Source organism: Triturus cristatus, chromosome 11 (assembly GCF_964204655.1).
Source record: "Triturus cristatus chromosome 11, aTriCri1.1, whole genome shotgun sequence".
NCBI classification, from domain to species: Eukaryota; Metazoa; Chordata; class Amphibia; order Caudata; family Salamandridae; genus Triturus; species Triturus cristatus.
In genome coordinates, this window is record NC_140594.1 from 1,182,330,456 (window position 1) to 1,182,354,024 (window position 23,569).

A 23,569-nucleotide genomic window follows, 5' to 3' on the forward strand; every position below is an offset into this window, starting at 1 on the left:
TTTTTTATTCACTACAAAGTGTTCCCTAATTTTAATGATTTTAAATAATCAAACAATAAAGTTTTTTAAATATTATCCAAAAGCACATCATCAATAAAGAGCTAGAAAAAACTGATTGGCCAAAAGTTTTAAGTATTACCTCTACACCCTACAACACCACTAATGGCAGGCAAAGCAAGCAAAACAGGCTGCGTCATTTTGGGGTAACGCAAGATTCAGCACTCTGAGTTCTTCAGTCTCCATAATTAATGCAGATGAAGTAGAGCTGTGGGTGGGAAGGGATATCAAAACAAATTATTCAGGTCCCCGTAGCCATGTGTAAGAAATAGGGTTATTAGCTCGACCACTAGAAATGTGCAGCAGGGGAGGACCAGAATATGTATCAAGAAAGGGCAAATTATGCTGCATAATGTGGCACATTTTGTACTATCAGTACTGCATTATTCTATCTTTTTTACATGCGGTAACATTGTTTGGGCAAATATTTGACCTCCATTAACAACCAAATTGAGCAAAAGCACCTGAAAGATGACCAGTCAAACTTGGCAAAGAGCCTTTCACTGGGCTGGAACGTGTTTTACTGACCTTTGATTCATTTGGGCTAGAAACAAAGTTGTTATTCAAATCTGCAGATGATGGATTATTTGACAAATGTGGCAAATCCACGATTAAGCAAAAATCATCCCGGAATCTCATGGCCCTGTTTATTAGGAGTGAAGGATTTGAGTCCTTCACAAGCAATAGGTTCACAATTTTGTTATTACTAGGAGCCATTGCCTCATTGGTGAACTCAAGGTGGTGAAGCAGAGGAGTCCAGGGCCTACTCTGGGGAGGTGGTGTGGGCTAGCAACCTCAATTCACTGGCGCCCAAGAACAACCTTCAATAAGTATTGTCCAGTCATTGAACCACGCAAAACTACTCATTAAATTACAAATATGTACATCAGGTAGATGGAAATACCTTTGACACCTTTCTATCACATTTTACTCCTAGTGGGGTCATTTTAAATAAGGCTGAGTGGCAAGCTCTGACCATGGGACGCCAGACTACACATTGGACCACATTCACGGCATCCTACTCCCTGCAGGATGCCTCAAGGGTCTGAAGAAGTATTCCTTCATCAGACCCACACAGCTGGAACTCTCCTGGTTCCCCTTGCCAGCCAACACCATCTTTAAAAACAGGTGCCTCATCCACAAAAACAGTGTGATTGGCAACCCCACAAATCTGGCTGACAAACTCGCTATCTGTGGTGACTATCTGCACACCTGCAATCAGAAGATCACCACAGAGGAGACTGTGTAAAGCACTAATGAACATGAATGAGCAGAAGTTGGGACAAACGGCAACTGGTCGCTAGAGGGAGCTAACGGAGCGCTTTGAGCGAGGATTCGACACTCGGACCTGGTCGGTCGGTCAGGTTGGACGTGGACGTGGACGTTGGACGCGCCCCCGGCCCCGAGGCTGGGTGAGCAGCTGCTGTTGCTGGTGGCGGGGGTGTTGCGGCCTGCTGCGGCCTCTGCCCCTGTTTCCTGTGCCCTGTGCCCTGTGCCGAGCTGAGCGCCTGGAGGACTGGCTGTCACCGCCACCGCCGCTGCTCCCACCCCACCGAGCCTCACGCATTTGGTGGACAAGGTGGTTCTGCGGCAGACGAGGTTGCTGGGGGTTTCTCCGGTTTGTCTGGTTCCTGGTTCCAGGGTGTCCAGGAGGACGCCAGAAGATTTACAAAAGGCGACTGGAATTTGACGCAACGGAAAAAAAAAAGCAGCTGTAAGCAGCTGTAAGGGGAGCATGTATTGAGATAACAGAGCCAGTATTGAGATAACGGAGCCAGGGAGTCGAGCCATCTCCCTTTTCGCCTTGTGCTCGATTGGTGCTCGTTTGGTGCTCGACTGGTGCTCTCATCCGCTCCTCCACTCTCGGTGCTCTCCTCTTCACAGCAGTTCAGTGAATTCAGTGAGTACAATTGTAGATGACTGTGTTTTGCGAACTGTGAATGAACGACTGACTGAGAATTTGCGAACTGAGAACGGTGAACAGTGTACTGTGTACTGAGGGAGCAAGGTTAGTAGTTGAAGGGGAGGAGAAAGGTTTTGGAATAACATTGAAAGTTCTTATGTACAGCATAGATAACCTGTATAACCTGATCCAGGTGAACTAGGCGGAGATAGCAAAGGGTGCCCTCTATCACCAACAATTATTTGAGGTCCTGTGCTACAATTGCTACAGTGTTCGGAGGTAGTGTTCGGTTTCTTCATTCTGCCCTTGTCTCTGCTTTCCCTCCTGGAAGGCAGCTGTCAACTATTACAGGGCAATTGAGCCAGGTAGGCTGAAGGCTGAATGAGAAGTGGCGAGTGGTGTATAATCTGAGCGGTAAACAGAGGAGAGTATATATACCACCCAGTTTATTGCATATTGGGGAAGGGAATCTGTGCATACCACCTTCGCCAAAATCAAAGCTCTCTATAGGAAGAAAATAAGGAAATATGCGTTCTGGCAGAGTGAGAATAACGGGAACAACGGTCAGACGTACAAAGAAAATACAACAGCCAAAGGTAAAAGTGAAGATGGAGGGTGCAAATCAAACTTTAATTTCCCCAATAGCCAGAATGTTCGCAAAATCTGGAAAAATCCCTAATAAGTTTGAATTTATGAAAGACCCTGCTGGTGCTCTTATCACTATGGATAAGGATACGGAAAACGATAAACTACAGACTCCAATAAAGCCGATAAGTACGGAAAAATATAGTAGGCAAATCATCCAAAGTACTCCTCAAAACGGAGATTGCAACCTGCAAAGGAAGGAGCTGGAATTTCAAATTTCGGACCAGGATATCCTAAATATACCCATCCATCCTGATATAAAAAATGAAAAACCAATTGGATTAGATGATTTGGAAATATTGGATATACAGGAGATTAAAAGTGGCACGATGGGATCAAGGCTGCTCCCACCCCACCGAGCCTCACGCATTTGGTGGACAAGGTGGTTCTGCGGCAGACGAGGTTGCTGGGGGTTTCTCCGGTTTCTCCGGTTTGTCTGGTTCCTGGTTCCAGGGTGTCCAGGAGGACGCCAGAAGATTTACAAAAGGCGACTGGAATTTGACGCAACGGAAAAAAAAAAGCAGCTGTAAGCAGCTGTAAGGGGAGCATGTATTGAGATAACAGAGCCAGTATTGAGATAACAGAGCCAGGGAGCCAGGGAGTCGAGCCATCTCCCTTTTCGCCTTGTGCTCGATTGGTGCTCGTTTGGTGCTCGACTGGTGCTCTCATCCGCTCCTCCACTCTCGGTGCTCTCCTCTTCACAGCAGTTCAGTGAATTCAGTGAGTACAATTGTAGATGACTGTGTTTTGCGAACTGTGAATGAACGACTGACTGAGAATTTGCGAACTGAGAACGGTGAACAGTGTACTGTGTACTGAGGGAGCAAGGTTGGGAGTTGAAGGGGAGGAGAAAGGTTTTGGAATAACATTGAAAGTTCTTATGTACAGCATAGATAACCTGTATAACCTGATCCAGGTGAACTAGGCGGAGATAGCAAAGGGTGCCCTCTATCACCAACAATTATTTGAGGTCCTGTGCTACAATTGCTACAGTGTTCGGAGGTAGTGTTCGGTTTCTTCATTCTGCCCTTGTCTCTGCTTTCCCTCTGGAAGGCAGCTGTCAACTATTACAGGGCAATTGAGCCAGGTAGGCTGAAGGCTGAATGAGAAGTGGCGAGTGGTGTATAATCTGAGCGGTAAACAGAGGAGAGTATATATACCACCCAGTTTATTGCATATTGGGGAAGGGAATCTGCATACCACCTTCGCCAAAATCAAAGCTCTCTATAGGAAGAAAATAAGGAAATATGCGTTCTGGCAGAGTGAGAATAACGGGAACAACGGTCAGACGTACAAAGAAAATACAACAGCCAAAGGTAAAAGTGAAGATGGAGGGTGCAAATCAAACTTTAATTTCCCCAATAGCCAGAATGTTCGCAAAATCTGGAAAAATCCCTAATAAGTTTGAATTTATGAAAGACCCTGCTGGTGCTCTTATCACTATGGATAAGGATACGGAAAACGATAAACTACAGACTCCAATAAAGCCGATAAGTACGGAAAAATATAGTAGGCAAATCATCCAAAGTACTCCTCAAAACGGAGATTGCAACCTGCAAAGGAAGGAGCTGGAATTTCAAATTTCGGACCAGGATATCCTAAATATACCCATCCATCCTGATATAAAAAATGAAAAACCAATTGGATTAGATGATTTGGAAATATTGGATATACAGGAGATTAAAAGTGGCACGATGGGATCAAGGCGACTAGTAATACCGATAGAAGCAAATGTGAAAATTAAAAAAAACCTCAGTTAATAGTTGAAGAAATTAAGATCAGATCAACTAATAAAATAACTGATAATGTATACACAAAAGTAAATACCAACCATATATTGGATTACACACTAAGAACGGAACAAAAAAACGTAAGGTCAAATGATAGTGATAGTGATCTGAAAGAGAAAGTAATCCCGGATGTTTGAATAAATTGGGACATATTTTATCAAACATCGACACTAACTCTAGAAGCATTAAAATATCAATCAAACAAGATGGATATTCAGATAGATTTATTAACAATGATGGCAAATGCAGTCACAGGGATAGACAACAAACTTGCACAACTAAATAATTTGATAACTAGAGTCAAGAAAGAACAACAACAAAATGTCATTGAATGTATTTGTACTCCCCTTATGGATAAGCTTTTAGCAATACCTGATGTTTTGCATACCATAATAGAAGATACAAAAAAGGCTATAAAAAGTGAAAATACCCAGGAAGTGAATATAAGGAAATTTGAAGGGGAAGACACGGAAATAGAAAAAAAGGAAGAAAAGAACTGTATGTTAAAAGTGGATAAGGAAGAGATGAAAACATTGAGGATCCCCCAGAAAAAAGAAAACTTACATGATGAAAGAGATATGTCAAAAGAAATTCTACAAATGGACACCTCACAAGAGGAAATAACTAACACAGAAATCAAGCCAGACTATGACTGTAAAGAGCAAGACCTAAACGGTTATATTATGTCAAAACGACAAAAGAAAAAACTACGCAAAGCAAGAAAAAATCAAAAGTCTAATAATAATAAATATGAGGAGTTAACAAAAATGGATGGTACATTAAAAAACAATGAATTACAACAAGAAAAAGCAATGGAAGATAGAACTACTCTAACAACGAAAAATGAACCAAAAAAAGTATTTCCATTATTTGTAAAAGAATCATTACTGAAACAAACAACCATAAAAGGACAAGAAGTGATGAAAAAGAAACAAATGACTACAATTAAATCACCGCTAATTACAGAACCAATAAAGGAAGAAGATGGAATCCAAGAGGACAACGATATGCCAATAACAACAACTATAAATCCACGTGATCAACAACATCAGTATCACAATGAGAATATAGAAGCATGTTTGAAAAGCAAAAGGAATGAGGTAGCAAGTCTGAATATAGAAAGAACAATAGAGCCCAAAACGACATTACCATACTGGGACCACCTGATAATTGAAAAACGGAAAGGAGAAAAACTAATCAGAAATAGAACAAATTATATAATGGAAGAAACTGATAAAGAAAAACTACTGGCAGCTGAGAAAATACAACTTATATTTAAACCTGAATACGAATCTAGAGGTAGATATGACACATTGAACAGAGGGAATATCCTTAGATTATTTAAATCAACTCCAGCTTTAGTCAACATCAAGAATGATGATATTATTTCCATTGAATTTATTGCCGACGAGAATAGTACCAAAGAACTGACTCTGGTCACATTAAAATCAATGACAATAGCAGAGAAAATATTAAAAGAGTTTTCAACATTCAAGGCCTGGGGAATAATTATCAAAAAGCAGGAGCCGAAAGTTTATCCTACTCCACTTATTAGTGAATCAAAACTGCTCCAAATAGAAAAAAATACCATTCAAAAAGGAACAGTATTGAGGAATGCCCGGGGGAGATCCACAAGTACATCAAGAGAGGCATCATCACCTTCCATAATAGAATCATCCATACGAATAAACGAAAAATGGATTACACAGGCCTTGCATAGTAATACAGAACAATGAAGGAATAATATTCCAATCCCCTCAACTAAAGTAACAGAGTTGAGAATGTGTTCATGGAATATAAACGGAGTAGGCGCAAAGATTACCAATGCACAAATAAGGTCCATTCCATCACCGTCTCACATTCTATTCCTTCAGGAAACCTGGGAAACTAACCCCTTTGTATTAGAGAATTATGTTGGATACTTTGAAAATGCAAGTAAAACTCATAGGTATGGACGCCCGAGTGGGGGGTTAGCAACTTTTATTTCTAGTTCTATAAAAGCTGAACACGAGCAACTCACTACACTGAGTAAAAACATACTCATAGTTAAACTAAAATATAAAAACTCAGATCAAAAGGATATGTCATTGATTATGATCAATGTATATATCCATCCATCAAAAACAAGTAGAGCAACCATATGTGCAACCCTTAATACCATACTACTGGAATTAATCCTAGAAAATCCATTGGTGGACTATGTGATGACTGGTGATTTTAATCTTAACTTGTTAATACCGTTTAATAGAGATGATGTCTCTCAATTACAAGACCTTCAGTGGTCAATCCCACAGCAGGACTATCAAGGAGTCACATTTAGCCAAGCACGAAATCAAATCGGTAGAACATTCATCAAGGATATAGAAGCATTGGGATTGCGAGTCCTTAATGGCTGATTTAAAGAGGATATACCCCCTGCACATACTTATATTGCACACAATGCAAGCACTAGGATTGATTATACAATGGTATCACTCAATTTATTTCAAAACATAAATTCATATAGATTACTTAAAGTTGGAGATAGTGATCACTGTCAGCAGATAATAAATACTAATATTAGGCATAATATTAACCAACCGTATCATACTGTGCCGGGGTATATTGGAACTATCAATTATAAAAAACTAATTTGGAATAAATTGAATAAAGACAGTATGAATGAAAAAGTTGAGAACATTATTAAGATCTGCTTTACTGAAAATACAACAGAAACGCCAATTGAACAGTGGGTGGAATTCACTAAGAAAATAGTGAAACCCCAAACCCAGGTTAACTACAATAAAAGGAGCGCAAACTGGAAAGAAGAAGGAAAGGACTCCAATATGAATCTGCCGTATACAATAGCAAAATTAAAACGAGATCGAAATAAGATTCAAAGACAAATAAAAACCACAGCAACAAATGATGAAATTTTGAACAATCTTAAATCTTTAAATCAATCCTTGAAAAAGCTAATATGGAACGAGAAATACCAAGCAAAACAAGAAATGTGGTCCAAATTATTTCATGCAAGTAAACAAGCAAACGCAAGAGAATTTTGGAATATTATAAACAAATTAGTACGGCCGAGCAAATTGGTAGTCTCATCAACACTAACAGAGAAAGAATGGGTTACTTTTCTTGAAAAACATCTAAATATTAAGGGAGCTGCTAAAATGACTGAGAATGTAATAGAGAGTTCTATAGTATGGGATGTGATACAAGAACAATTTATAATTTCGAAAGAAGAATTAGTAAAACTAATAAAGAAGCAGAAAGATGGGGCACCTGGCCCCAATGGGATACCATTTGCCCTTTTCAAAGAAAACCCAGTCTTTTGGTCGAGCTTTTTGGAAAAGGTATTCAACAAAATTATAGAAACTGGTAACATCCCTGAGTCTTGGCGAGGATCTCTAATTTCCCCTATATTTAAGAAAGGCAACTGGGCCCTTGCGGAGAACTATAGACTCATCACACTACAAGATACAGATGCCAAACTTTTCGCAGGAATATTATTAACTAGACTAAATGAATGGGTAGCAGAAAATAAGATCTTGCCATTGAATCAAACTGGCTTTATTAAGGGACTTGGAACAATGACAAACATTATGGCGTTAGCACTACTAATTGAAAAATCTCTGAGAGAAAAAATGCCCCTCTATCTGTGCTTCGTAGATTTTAAATCTGCTTTCGACTGTGTGCAAAGGAATTTATTGTGGAAAAAACTTATTGAAAGAAACATTCCATTTGAACTGTTAAGACTTATTCAATTGTTACACAATAAAACCTGGGTAAAAGTAAGGATGGGGGATGGCAGATCACTAACTAAGGAAATTCCCGCAACAAATGGGTTAAAGCAGGGATGTGTGTTGGCTCCCCTACTTTTTAATCTATTTTTAGGAGATTTACCAGGATACCTAGATGAACTCAATGCACATCCTCCGAAGCTAGGGGACAAGCTGATAACTAACCTAATGTGTGCAGATGACGCCATTCTTCTAAGCCATACCAAAATAGGTCTTCGGCGTTTAATTGACAGAACAGTTTTGTATGCACAAGAAAATGGAATGGTAATAAATGAATCCAAAACAAAAGTCATGGTGGTCACTAGGAATGCAAAACTGAGACAAAAAAATAAATGGTATATGGAAAGCACCCAACTGGAACAAATAGAAGTGTACAAGTATCTGGGTGTACTATTTGACCAAAATGGAAACTATCAATTACAAAAAATTGACATACAAAGGAAAGCTAACTCGCTAACTGCAGCATTCAAGATAGCACAGAAATCGCTTGGAACGCTGACGTATGGGCCGCTTTTGAAAATTATAGGGGCTAAATTGCTCCCAACAATAACATATGGTAGTGAGGCATTAATGGGGACGGATGCAGAACTGTTAAATAAGGTTCTTTCAAAAACATATAAATTCCTTTTTTTATCTCCCGAATAACGCTTCCCCAGCACAAATTAGACTGGAGTTCAGGTTAACTAACCAAGTTATTGCAAGAAAAGGCCAATTTATTAAAACGTGGTACAGGATCAAAAATGACCATGATAATCATATATCTCAGTTACTTTGGCAAGAAATCAATAAGAATACCAAATCAGTCGTAAGGAAATATCTCAACGATGCATTAGAAGAGTTTGCACTAATGCCAATCTGGAACAACACGATAAGCAATGGATCCTTTAAAAAATTAGCAAATCGAACAACTAATTACCTTTCACTTATACAGGATAAAGATACACTAGCAAAAAGAAAACATTCATGGTCAGTAATAAACGGATACGAAAAGAAGAAAGAACAAGAATACTTGGAGACACCTTGGTCTGAAAAAAGTAAACAATGCCTTATGAGAGCAAGATTTGGAATTCTACCAGGCCTTAGTCATGTCCCTCCGTGGAAAAAAGCTAGTAGCGGTACATTGTGCAGACTTTGTAAAAGTGGAGAAGAGAATATTGTCCACCTTTTATGTATTTGTCCAGGACTCCGAAATGAAAGATGCACGTTACTGAAACCTCATTTTAACATGCGTGGAACAAGGACATGTAGACAGGCATTTAAAGTCTGTCTTCATTCGAACGATATAGTCATGAACGTTGCCTTTGTAAAGTTCCTAAAGATTGCATCTATAAAACTGGGAGTATAAAATAGAAAAACAAAAATGTTTTTATGAAAAAAAATTTAAAGTAAAATTTTAGGTTATAATAGTTCTTTTTATATTTAAATGTAATATATTCACTAAATATGTCTTGGTATTGGAAATATTGTAAGATTTTAATTAATCAAACAATAAAGAATTGTCTGTCTGTCTGTGTAAAGCACACAAAAGCAAAGGCAAGGTAGACAAACTTCCCCATCTAAGCAACAATGATGTGGAATGACTTGCCTTTATTAATCTGGGTTTCTCCAAAATATTAAAGGGCAGAATAGACCTCTTTTAAAAAGAAAACTACATTGTTGCACACTTACAGTCCACTTCCTCTATCAGAACCCAGCTACCCTATTGGATGTTTTGGTGCGGTAGAGAGGTTCTGGTTACTCACCCTTCCTTTCTATTCGTAAACTATTGTCCGCGTGCGTCCCTCAGATACTGGATGTTCTAGTGCGGCAGAGAAGCTCTGGTTACTTGCACTGCCTTCTATTGGTAAACTTGAGTACCTTTTCTAAGAAGTTAGTTTAGACCGCTCCTCATACTGGCCCTACATAGTATTGTGATGTTATGAGGAGTCCACTTCAAACCGATAAAATTGCCATTTATTCTCTTATTAACTGTTGTTAGGGATGGCATGAAGGGTTAGTAGATGTTTCCCAACTAATTACCTGTTTACGTAACAACACTACAGCCTGGATTTTATTAAAACAAGTGGCATGAATGGGTAGAGGGAGCTACTATCATAGTTTGCAAAATTTCTGTGTGGCAAGTTGAGCAGGGTAGGATCAGTCTCTATACTGTCAGCTCCTACTGGATTCTAGACCAGCTTACTGTAAAGAATTTGAGGAAGGTACCACCTAGAAATTACTGAGCGGCATTCTGTTGAAACCATATGGTCATACGACCTTGTTGATGTTTTTTCTTTACTCATGCCATTGCTCTTAGACACGTTTTTACCAGCTTGCTCTATTATTCAAACATGCAAATGTATGATCAGCTTTAAAGACCCAGTGTCTGCGTTTCCTTCACAGATATGGGATATGACAGATACAAAATGGTGGTGCAGGTTGTGATTGGTGAGCAGAGAGGAGAAGGAGTGAAGTAAGTTGCTATTTTTTGCCTTCCCCTTGGGCTCTATGCCAACTGTGTGTAAAAGGTGTGTTTCACTTATTGGAAATAAATGTCCACACTGCTTGAGATCTAGAGAAGCTCTCAATATATGGATCATCCCTGGTATATTTTACTGTCCTGTATTGAAAACCTGTTTTTATTTGCCACGTCTCACTAAACTTGTGATTAATTGATAGATAGATTTGCAGAAGGCACTTTTACCAATTCGGGTGTCCAGATGCTAAGCTCCTGTAATTAACTGGTAGTTAAAGTAGTTACCTCCTGCTTGAGGACCTAGCTAAATGCAAACATCTGCATTAACATTCCAAAGTCAGCTTAGTTAGCACGAGAGAGAACACTTGAGCTCCTGCCTCGTCCCACTCCCAGCCCTTTACCCACTTGTGGATCCTTCAGTGCCCAGAATTGTACAAGATCCACTCAGCCATGAGAAGGGCCTGGCTGTCATCCTTAAGAATAATGCTGCAATGTTTGTTTGACGATTCTCCAACACTGCAACTTTTGTAATGCCTGCAGCTTAACAAACAGAGCAACAATACACCCATAGGCCCACGGAAAGAGGCTCACAGACTCCCAGCAACCTCAAAAGATCCAACTATAGTGAAGGTTTTCTAGTTCGAAAATAGAGATCGAACCGTGCCCATCCTCACCACTGCACAAGCATTATGCTCGGGGAAGCTTGACGGGCAGTGTGTCATTCCAAGGGGATAGAAGGACAACAGACGCAGCAAAACAGGAAAGACAACTATTCAATAAAGTGGACGATTGAAAAATATCTCCAGCTTGAAAGCCCATGAAATATAGTGGAAAATAAAATTACCTCTCCGAGAAATCACTCGTTGATAAGGGGGGGACCAATGAACTGACCGGCAGCCCAGTAAATTAACTACTTAGAATTCTTTGCCCAGGATAGTGACTTGTGCACAGAATGCTTTACTTCAAAAGTAAAATTAAAAGGTACATCAGACAAATGTAGGCTTTATATGTGGTTTCATGATGCAGTTTAGGGAAAAGGGATGTTGCAGCAATATTGAGCATCCCAAAACTCGACCAATAAAATACTTGTTGCTAGAAAGTCAAACCTAATCTTAAAAAGAGGGCACTCGCGGTATAGCTATGATGGCAAAGCACTCAGTACTAGGTGAATATTCCATATGTGAAAAGATGTATGCTTTCTCCTTGTCTATTTTGTTTACTCTGCGATATCGCAGGTCTACTAACATGATGTGTCTTGCTCATCGCCATGCTTTATAAATAAATACACAAATTGATGAAAAATCTGGAAAAGCAATGAGGTGAGAAACATGTGGATTAGTCAATTAAAACTTGCAGGGCATGTTAGACAAGTTGTCCATGGAGTTCACAATATATGGAATTGAGGTAGCAGTTTCATTTAGCCTAGTGCAAGTGCTATGAACAGCACATGTTGGAGATAAATGCAGAACATTATCCAGACATTGTGTGACTATAGAGTGAGGCTTACTCTTGCCAAGGCAGTGGCTGAAATAAAATCCACCTTGGAGAACTGATCTTGAGGAATACGTAGAGCCTGATTCACAAAGGTAAGTTATACTTTAAAAAAGGTTACACTCTGTAGTAAATTTACTACTTTTGTAATTTACTAATTTAGAGAGTAAACTTTCTGCAAAAGTGCCAGTTACATGTAGCCACCCCAAGAGTTATACAATTGGCTTATTTTGTGTGGGTGGGTGACGTGCTTCCCTAAACCCCTCCCTGACTCTCCCCAGATGCCTCTTATTCTTCCCTAATCCCATCTTCTTAAGTAGTAAGTCTGCCACTTTTCCCATCCACTCCCCTATGTCACTCCCACATTTTGTACTAAAATCTGTGCTTACATGTGCAGAGACTCCAGAGTCTGGGTGTGACACTCAGCACATAGAAGTATAGGCAAAACTTACATTTTGTAGTATAAAACTTACTACAGAGTGCAGTTTGAGAATCCGGCCCATAAGGTAGAATTTTAGTGATAACGCATGGGCCTTATTTCGGCTCATAATCATTTTAAGTAATGACTAATCATTTTTGGTGTTTATTTTTCTTCAATTTACCTATATTGATTGTCCTTTTGTCTTTTTTGGTCCCGGCTGGCGTTGGAGCGCATGCGCTCCTCGCCTCGAGACTTATAGTAATCAAGCTTAATTTGGAGAAGGGGACTCGAGGCGCGCCCCTCATTTTCATAGGGTAGCGTCAGCGTTTATGTTAAACGCTGGCTTCCCATTGAAAAGGAGGGTTTTAGGTTGCCTCCCTTTGGCTTTTTCAGACGGCCCACTTGGACGGGCTCGACTGCTTTACGCTGGTCGTAAACGTTTTCTTATCTTTATGGGGCCATGTGTTTAAACATATGGCCCCATAAAGACAAGAGATCACCGCCGGAAGTTTAATCGGTTGTGGGTTCCTACGTCACCGCGAGCTGCGCTGGGATTGGCCCAGCGTCACAGGTTGCCTTGCAGCGGAGGGGGGCTCGTCTCGAATCCATGCATGACCAGTGCCTGTGCAACACTTATTTTTTCGTCAGAGAACGACACGCACTGCTGTCTATTTTTTGAGAGTTGGGAAAGTTTTCCGCTTTGCTGCAAACTTCTGAAAGCTCGCAGCACCGACACGCACTGCTGTGTCTATTTTGTGAGTGTTGGGGAAGTTTTCCGCTATGCTGCCTTTTGAAAGCTTGCAGCACACAGAAACAATATAAAATAGAATTGAACATAGCCCAGCCCTTCCTGCCTGCAGCTGAAGCAGTAGCTGTTAAAGCCCTAATTTTCTCCTAGCCGAGGTCTAATTTGGCAGTCACTAGTGTGCAGAAACCTTTTCCGATCTGTGGAGCAGCAGTAAAGCAATGCCCAGTGCGTCCTCAAATTTCCCAACAGATAAATCTGTCTGTTAAACCCCAGAGGGAAGGTCTATACTAATCTTCTGTCGAGCTACAGCATATTCTATTGAAAAACAATTGATCATCTTGCTCTTGCAAACAGTTTCTTTGATTGCGGCAACACCTTTAATCTTGGCAGAAACTTTCCAGAAGCTCTACCGAACATATGCACAACATTGACTTTCTTGGCTATTTGTGTGCTACACAAATGTTCTGTATGGGATTTTAATTCGACCCGGTTTCCCAGTCAATCCCAAAACTCGATCTCTGGCCACCCCTTGCAGTTTGATTCTTTCCTCCTCTTTTTGCTACAATCTCTCAATGGCCAGTCCAGCAAGACTTTCTTCACTTGCTTTACTGAGTAAAGTTGTCTTGTTCGATTTGACTTCATCATTCTATTACACATTGCCTCACCTGTAACTCCTCAAAGTATGTTACTGAAGGAGCAGGAAGGCTGTACATTCTGTATTTGTGTTTAGTAGTTGTTCTTAATAATGTATATTTTAATGTTTCCTCACATTTGGTAAACTGCGTAGTTTGTAAACTTCTACTGTTTATGTTTGCTGAGTCTCTATAGTATACTACTGTGCAGATGACTGCACTGTGAACCAACCCATGCATTTTCTGTCTTCCTCTCCCCCATCAGCTTGGAACTTGCATCTTTGGTCTAATTACAAACCAGTTGTATTTATTGCGATCATGTTCAGTACCTAAGAGCAGCATGTATTTTTGTTTGGCTAGGATGGCGGCTCGGTGCTTCTGGGATGCCGACACTGATAACTATGCTCAAGAGGTTTTCATGAATGTAAGTATTTGGGGTTGGTCCCTCTGAATAGTAGTTTCAGCGCTCCGTCCATCATCTCCTTGTGTTTGCTTTGTTCGTCCTATGTTGGCAGGGTTTGCCCAGACGTGTGTCCCTTGCTCACTTTGCCACTGGATTCAAGCTAGCCTGGCTGAAGAGTGGTGTTACCCAGAACCCGGTCCCAGTATGCTTGTTTCCGGTTCAGGGAAGACCGGGCTTAACATTTCGGGCTGGACTGATTTGCATATAGTGGGGTCTGAACTGAGGTGGCAAAGTGCGCTAAAGAACGATGATAGATTCAACCCAGATCTGTGACTGGGGGTGAGTGTCTGAAAAGTTAAACGCTCCATCCATCATCTCCTTGTGTTTACTCTGAATAGTAATGCCAGCATAGGGCTCTGTGTCTTCATTTTTTATGGGGTTCACTCCTAGCATATTAATTGCCCGGAGTGCTATCGCAAGACGAAATGGCACTCTGGGTAAATATTGATAAGTATTGAAAGGTCCAGTCATTGTAGCTTTTAGATAACAAAACCATGATCTTCAGCCTCAGAAAGGCAAAGTGAACTTGTACCACAGGCGCATCAGCAGGGCAAGCTACAGAACATGTACCTCTTGGGCATCAGCCGTGCCCACTACTCCCTAACAGAAGAGGTCCAACATAGACATAAACAATAAAAGCTTCTGCCCCTCACTCATCAGTTACCTCATGGGCATGAGGAGTACAAGCTACTCTTCCTCAAAGAATAGACACAACATAGACCCAAGCAGTGCCGGTTTTTTCTCCCTCATAAAACAGGTACAGCATCGGCATCAGCTGTGCCAACTGCCCTCTTTCAGAACCCGTCTGACAAGGGCAATAGCAGTAAAAGCTACTCTCCCTCACAGGACAGATACAGCCTCTGCATCAGCTGTGCCCACTGCCCCTTCATAGGAAAAGTACCACATGGACATGAGCAGTAAAAGCGTCTCTCCCTCGCAGAACACATACAACATCGGCATTGGCTGTGCCAACTACCCCCTCACTGAACAGGTACCACAGGGACATTAGCTGTAAAAGCTTCTCTCCCTCACAGAACACATACAGCATCAGAATCTGCTGTACCAACTACCCCCTCACAGAAGAGGTACCACATGGAGATCAGCAGTACAAGCTCATCCATTTCACAGAACAGATACAGCATCGGCATTGGCTGTTCCAACTAACTTCTCACAGACCAGGTACCACAGGGACATTAGCAGTAAAAGCTTCTCTCCCTCACAGGACAGATACAGCGTCGGCATCAGCTGTTCCAGCTACCCTATCACAGAACAGGTCTGATCAGAGCAACGGGCTTGCAAGCTTCCCTACCTCACAGAACTGGTCCTGTGTAGGAATGAGGAGTAAAAGCAGCCCTTGCCCTCACAGAACAGTACAGCTTAGGCGTCAGTATTGGAAGCTGCCTCTCACAAAGCAGCACAGCATCAGCGGTGAAAACTCCCCTCCCTTAGAGAACTCACATGATGGGCATCAGTTGGGCAGATATCTCAGCCCTTCAGAACTGGTGCAGCATAGACATCAGCAGTGCAAGCGTCTCTCCCTCACAGAACAGGTACAGCATTAACCGTGCCAACTACCACCTCACTGAACAGATATGACAAGAGTAACCGTGGTGCACGATTCTACCGCGGAATTATACCACATGGGCATCAGTATGGCAAGTTTACTTCTATCACAAAAAGTACAGCATGGAAATCAACAAAGGTGGCTTCCATCCATCACATAAAAGATACAGCATAGCATGCGCCGAGGCACCCCGCCCACCAGAACAGATGGAGCATAAGCATCAGCAATGCATGCTCTATTGCGCACACTCTAGAGGTGCAGCTTGGGCACCGGCAGCTCAAGCTTGCCTTACTCTCAGAATCAGTACAGAAGAGCTATAACGTGAGCATGAATCATGCAAGCTGCCTTCCCTCCCAGAACAGCTACAGTATGGAAAACATCCCCTCACTGGTCATGTACATCAGCAGTGTACGCTTCTCTCCCAGAACAGGTCCAGTTCAGCCTCAGTTGTGAAAACGTCCCCCCTCACAGGTCATGCGCATCAGCAGTGTATGCTTCGCCCTCGCAGAACAGGTACAGTTCAGCATCAGTAGGGAAATCGTCCCTCTCACAGAAGGTCGTGCACATCAGCAGGGTACTCTTCTGTCCCTCACAGAGCTAGTACAGTACAGCATCATTGTGAAATCTTCCCTCTCACAGAGGTCCATGCACATCAGCAGGGTACTCTTCTGTCCCTCACCGAGCTAGTACAGTACAACATCATTGTGAAAACGTCCCTCTCACAGAAAGTCGTGCACGTCAGCAGGGTACTCTTCTGTCCCTCACAGAGCTAGTACACTTCAGCATCAGTAGGGAAAACATCCATCTCACAGAAGGTCATGCACATCAGCAGGGTACTCTTCTGTCCCTCACAGAGCTAGTACAGTTCAGCATCAGTAGGGAAAACGTCCATCTCACAGAAGGTCATGCACATCAGCAGGGTACTCTTCTGTCCCTCACAGAGCTAGTACAGTTCAGCATCAGTAGGGAAAACGTTCCTCTCACAGAGGTCCATGCAGATCAGCAGGGTACTCTTCTGTCCCTCACGGAGCTAGTTCAGTACAGCATCATTGTGAAAACGTCCCTCTCACAGAAAGTCATGCACATCAGCAGGGTACTCTTCTGTCCCTCACGGAGCTAGTACAGTTCAGCATCAGTAGGGAAAACGTCCATCTCACAGAAGGTCATGCACATCAGCAGGGTACTCTTCTGTCCCTCACAGAGCTAGTACACTTCAGCATCAGTAGGGAAAACGTCCATCTCGCAGAAGGTCATGCAGATCAGCAGGGTACTCTTCTGTCCCTCACCGAGCTAGTACAGTTCAGCATCAGTAGGGAAAACGTCCATCTCACAGAAGGTCATGCACATCAGCAGGGTACTCTTCTGTTCCCACACAGAGCTAGTACACTTCAGCATCAGTAGGGAAAACATCCATCTCACAGAAGGTCATGCACATCAGCAGGGTACTCTTCTGTCCCTCACAGAGCTAGTACAGTTCAGCATCAGTAGGGAAAACGTCCATCTCACAGAAGGTCATGCACATCAGCAGGGTACTCTTCTGTCCCTCACAGAGCTAGTACAGTTCAGCATCAGTAGGGAAAACGTCCCTCTCACAGAAAGTCGTGCACGTCAGCAAGGTACTCTTCTGTCCCTCACAGAGCTAGTACAGTACAACATCAGTAGGGAAAACGTCCATCTCACAGGTCATGCACATCAGCAGGGTACTCTTCTGTCCCTCACAGAGCTAGTACAGTTCAGCATCAGTAGGGAAAACGTCCATCTCACAGAAGGTCATGCACATCAGCAGGGTACTCTTCTGTCCCTCACAGAGCTAGTACAGTTCAGCATCAGTAGGGAAAACGTCCATCTCACAGAAGGTCATGCAGATCAGCAGGGTACTCTTCTGTCCCTCACCGAGCTAGTACAGGTCAGCATCAGTAGGGAAAACGTCCATCTCACAGAAGGTCATGCACATCAGCAGGGTACTCTTCTGTCCCTCACAGAGCTAGTACAGTTCAGCATCAGTAGGGAAAACGTCCATCTCACAGAAGGTCATGCAGATCAGCAGGGTACTCTTCTGTCCCTCACCGAGCTAGTACAGTTCAGCATCAGTGGGGAAAACGTCCATCTCACAGAAGGTCATGCACATCAGCAGGGTACACTTCTGTCCCTCACAGAGCTAGTACAGTTCAGCATCAGTGGGGAAAACGTCCATCTCACAGAAGGTCATGCACATCAGCAGGGTACTCTTCTGTCCCTCACAGAGCTAGTACAGTTCAGCATCAGTAGGGAAAACGTCCATCTCACAGAAGGTCATGCAGATCAGCAGGGTACTCTTCTGTCCCTCACAGAGCTAGTACAGTTCAGCATCAGTAGGGAAAACGTCCATCTCACAGAAGGTCGTGCACATCAGCAGGGTACTCTTCTGTCCCTCACCGAGCTAGTACACTTCAGCATCAGTAGGGAAAACATGCATCTCACAGAAGGTCATGCACATCAGCAGGGTACTCTTCTGTCCCTCACAGAGCTAGTACAGTTCAGCATCAGTAGGGAAAACGTCCCTCTCACAGAAAGTCGTGCACGTCAGCAAGGTACTCTTCTGTCCCTCACAGAGCTAGTACAGTTCAGCATCAGTAGGGAAAACGTCCATCTCACAGAAGGTCATGCAGATCAGCAGGGTACTCTTCTGTCCCTCACCGAGCTAGTACAGTTCAGCATCAGTGGGGAAAACGTCCATCTCACAGAAGGTCATGCACATCAGCAGGGTACTCTTCTGTCCCGCACAGAGCTAGTACAGTTCAGCATCAGTAGGGAAAACGTCCATCTCACAGAAGGTCATGCAGATCAGCAGGGTACTCTTCTGTCCCTCACCGAGCTAGTACAGTTCAGCATCAGTGGGGAAAACGTCCATCTCACAGAAGGTCATGCACATCAGCAGGGTACTCTTCTGTCCCGCACAGAGCTAGTACAGTTCAGCATCAGTAGGGAAATCTTTCCTCTCACAGAGGTCCATGCACATCAGCAGGGTACTCTTCTGTCCCTCACAGAGCTAGTACAGTTCAGCATCATTGTGAAATCTTTCCTCTCACAGAAAGTCGTGCACGTCAGCAGGGTACTCTTCTGTCCCTCACGGAGCTAGTACAGTTCAGCATCAGTAGGGAAAACGTCCATCTCACAGAAGGTCATGCAGATCAGCAGGGTACTCGTCTGTCCCTCACAGAGCTAGTACAGTTCAGCATCATTGTGAAATCTTTCCTCTCACAGAATTCATGCACATCAGCAGGGTAAACTTCATTCCCTTACAGAGACCGTGTAGCACAGACCCCCAGTCGGGTGCAAGGGCTGTGAGACAGCAGCCCGCTGAGGTGAGCATGGCGAAGTGGGCTGTTGGGGGATGGGAGCAGATCAGGGGAGCTGAGGATGGCTTTGCTCCTCTTCTCTGGTAGATTCCTGTGGTGACACGGGAAAGGAGGGCTTGGAGTGAAAATGGGCATCATCAAGGGATGCGACGAGGGGAGCAGGTTATGGAGGAAAAGGAGGAAAAGGATCATTGTGGGGGATAAAATAAGAATGGGGGAGTGTGGTCCATGCAGGGGGTGTGGGGGGAAGGGGTCAGGAGATAAACAGTAGGGCTTCAGCATTCACTGTACTACTGTGTATCCGACACTGGGGCTTTTTCTGACCAAAACTAATCCTAAAGTCATTGCAAGATGAGGACCAATGGATATGAAGCCTTTCCATATCTGCATTGCAATGGAAGCGCGTCACTGTCCATGCAAGGACACACGAGGGAATGTAAGCAGTTATGGCAAACAATCCTTTTGCTTGATTCTTCTAAAGGAGCCATTTCTTGAAAGGATAATCTCAAAAGTTTCCGCTGCTGGTGCTTTGTGCCGGTACACCATTTTTTTTAAATGCCAACGGCCCTCATACCACTTTTGAAATCTGTTCTTCCCTCCTCATTTTCCAGCCTTTCTTTCTTCTAAGGGTCCCTTTCCTATTTTCTCCTCTTTTTGTCCTCGCCTTGTCTCTTTCTCCTCTGTCCCTTCTCTCCCCCCACTACCTCAGCCTGCTCACCTTCCTGTTTTTCTGCCTTTCACTTCTTTTCTCCCCCTTTTCTCCGCTGCGCACATTTCTTTCTTTTGACTATCTTGCTATTGCTCTCACTTGCTCTTTTCACCCATCCTTCCTGCACTCACCCTGCGTTCATAGACCTGTTTGTTTCACACTTACTGTCCTCCGCCAGAGAGAAGATTACAGGAGTCATGGGTTGTACTTCATTGCAGCGCTGTGCAGCGCCGGAAGCGAGTGGTAGCGTGGGTAGAAGTTGGTGAATGAGTTATTTGCAACCCTTGCCAGCAGTGGCAAAGATGAGAGCACTTTTTATGTTTTATTTTTCACATGTTGCGCAGTAGTAGTGTGACCATCACCACTTCTACCACCAAATCTGCAGGTAGCATTTTTTCACTTTAATGTCTAGAATTATAAATGCCACACCAACCATCTGCAGTATTCTTATTTTTATTTTAGTTCATAAGCAGTTACGTATAGCGCAAACGTGACCCAGTGGTGGCGAGACTTTCTTCAAAAGTGTGGGTTTACAAGAGCAGTTATTACTTTAAGGCGTTCCAGTGAAGCTGCGAAGTTTGCACAGCGTCAAAAGATTATGATGTCAGCAGAAGAGCGCGGGAGGGAGCACCATATCTACAGGCTGTGGACCATGGCCAAAAACTACCCAGTGATTTGGATATTGAGTTCTTCACCAACCTTGCTCTTTCCTGCATCGCTCCCCTGCACTCTGTGCTTTCTCTTCCATTATTTTCCCTCTCTACCTTCTTCTCCAATTGCTTCTAACCCTGGTGTTACTTAACTCTTCCATCTCATACTGTAATCACATCGCCTTTGTCCCATGCTCTTGCTATCCAATGAGGTCTTCGCCAACAGCTTGCTCTTTCCTGCATCGCTCCCCTGCACCCAGTGCCTCCTATTCCATTCTTTTCCCTCTGTCTTCTTGTCCGGCTTCTAACCCTGGTGTCCCTTGACTCTTCCATCTCATACTGTGATCACATCGCCTTTGTCCCATTCTCTTGTTATCCTATGAGATCCTCACCAACAGCTTACTCTTGCCTGCGTCACTTGCCTTCACCCTGTGCCTTCTCTTCAATTCTTTTCTCTCCCTGCCTTCTTCTCCAGATGCTTCTATCCCTGGTGTTCGATGACTCTTCCGTCTCATTCTGCGATCAGACCGCCTTTGTCACATGCTTTTCCATATCCAGTTTATATGGTACCCAGAAATGTGTCCTCTTATCCTTCAAAGCTGTTGAAACATTGAACCTCAGCCTGTTCCGCTCAGTGATTGTTCTTTTTCCCTCTTTCTCTGTTTTCCGTGGACCCTCCATCTACCTTCAACTCTTCCATCCTTTTTCCTGTTCGATTCAGGCATTCATTTGTTTTTCCAGCTGTTTCTCACCTTTTGACATCTTCTCACTGCTGGCTCCACATCCCTTGCGTATCTTCGCCTTTCTAACATTTAGGTAGCTTCACTACACTGCTGATGGTTCCCTCTTGTCTCTGCCTAAACGTTTTCCCATAATTTAAGTTCTAATTCTTAAGTAGTGTGCAATATATTCCCCTAAGCGAGCGTGTGCAGGATCACTTGGACTGTGACGACACGAGCCTGTAGCGAGAGCTGCCACCATCCCGCTTCCTACACTGGAGACCAGGGGCGGCTCAGAGCAGGAAAAAGGAATATGCTAATAACATTGTTATCATCATTCTACTTTTCTTCGCTACGGGGCTAGGTTAGGAGTGGTTTGCACATGTATGCATGACTGTTTGGCCGGCAAGCTTGGGTCGCTCAAACAGTCAGGCGCACTTTGCATATTCCCCACTAGACTGTAATACACAGCCTGGTGGAGAACATGCACAGACTTCCAGTCCCTGTTTGAGCACTGAACCACAGCACTCAGACCAATCACAACGCTGAATTGTAGCGTTGTGATTGGCTTAGGGGAGCCTGTGTGCTTCCTGCTTCCGGGACCGAAGCTGAGGAGGGACGGCAGTTGCAGATAAATACATGTTTTTTGTCCACCCCGCCTCGCCACGCCTGTTCCTTGACGGCCGCCACTGCTGGATACTTCATCTAGGAGTTCATGTACAGGGAAGATCTGGCCAGCCTGGATGAGGGTTCCTGTAGAAGTTATACTGTTCTGCTGTGGCAAGACCACTTTGAGTGTCCTTGGTCAAGGACGGTATTAATGAGAGGTATCTGCTTAATGGTGATAGAGATAGTAAGGACCTGGAGGACAGGCAAGGCTAGGGCAGATAAAACCAAAACCCTGTGCTTGCGTTAAATTTTAAACACTTACCCTGCTAGTGGCAACTCCTCTTCTACGAGTACTTGCTAACAGCTGACGTGATCATCTAAACATATTGTATGTGAAGTAAGAACCTGATAGAGAGTAATTTTGTTTGTTCCTCTCCCCACAGGACAGTCTATTCTGTGTAGCTGCTGCGTTTGGCTGTTTCTACTATTAACGAAAAACAATGACGTCATCGGGCCGCGCTCCAAACCCATTTTGGTGTAAACATTTATATATTTATACGTACATTTATATTCTAGATGTTTATTTTGCACTTTCAAGCAGAGGCTTGGCCAGCAGCCTTGTGTCGTCAAGATTTGTCATTTACAAATAGAAGCGGTTTTAAAGTGTTAAAGATGGTTTTACTGTACAGTTAACACAATTCTAGCTAATGTTTCTTGAGGCTAGTGTACAAATGCTTTGTATTTTTTCTCCCTTTTCTCGTCCTTTCAAAATTCTGACACATGTATTTATTCAATGCTCTTGTATCGTGACTGATAAATGACCTAATGATGCGTAATTAAATATTTATCTGGACAGAAAGTTGCTTAAGTCGTGCATCCATGTACATTTTTGGTGAATTATGGTCCTGTTTGAAGTCTGTAAAATAAAAATTTTGTAAACCAAATTAGTAAATTTAGCATCGGAGACCCCAACCTGTGCAGCCCCCTCCGTGATCCTCTGGGAGTTAGTTTACTCTTGCTTGTATATATGTATGCATAAGGTATGAATGTGTGTGTGTGAATGTGTGTGTGTGTGTGTGTGTGTATATATATATATATATATATATATATATATATATATATATATATATAGTATTTCTATTGCACGATCCTAGCCAGCTTTGCTTTGACAGAATCCTCTTGATGGGCTGTGATGGGAGCCGTATGCTTAGTCTCCATGGCTGTCCGCACACCGAAGGGGGATTTTGATGACATACATGTTGTGGTACCCAAAGCAAATCAACCCAATCATTAGAGACTCCTGACAGGCTGTGTACCCCAGTTTAATTGGTACAGGTCTGGAAGGCAAGTTTGTGGAGGGGTCACAGCATGCTGGTAAATGTGGTAGGATCAGCTGTAGCTATAATTAGGTCTGCAGGTGCTCGGACACTGGTAGTCATGCGGGTGAGGGTCCCGCTGCCCCCATCAGCTACGTCACCCACTGGCATCCTTTCATCCTCTGCCCCTGAGAGCACAGCCCCCTGACTCCTGGGGAGTTAAAGGGCACTTACTGACTCCATTGATTGTACACAGCAGGACACCTTTGAT

The 23,569-nt window shown here is 43.1% G+C and overlaps 1 protein-coding gene across 1 annotated transcript in view; it reads left to right on the forward strand.

Moving 5' to 3' along the window:
* Window positions 1-22,841, forward strand: part of DYNLT2B (dynein light chain Tctex-type 2B) — a 37,001-nt gene extending 14,160 nt beyond the window's left edge. Inside the window, exons 3-5 of the mRNA XM_085635917.1 lie at window positions 10,566-10,635; window positions 14,291-14,354; window positions 22,426-22,841. Of these exons, the coding sequence (XP_085492043.1) occupies window positions 10,566-10,635; window positions 14,291-14,354; window positions 22,426-22,473 (182 nt within the window). The 3' untranslated portion in view covers window positions 22,474-22,841. The remainder of the gene's footprint in view (window positions 1-10,565; window positions 10,636-14,290; window positions 14,355-22,425) is intronic.
* The last annotated feature ends 728 nt before the right edge of the window (window positions 22,842-23,569 follow it).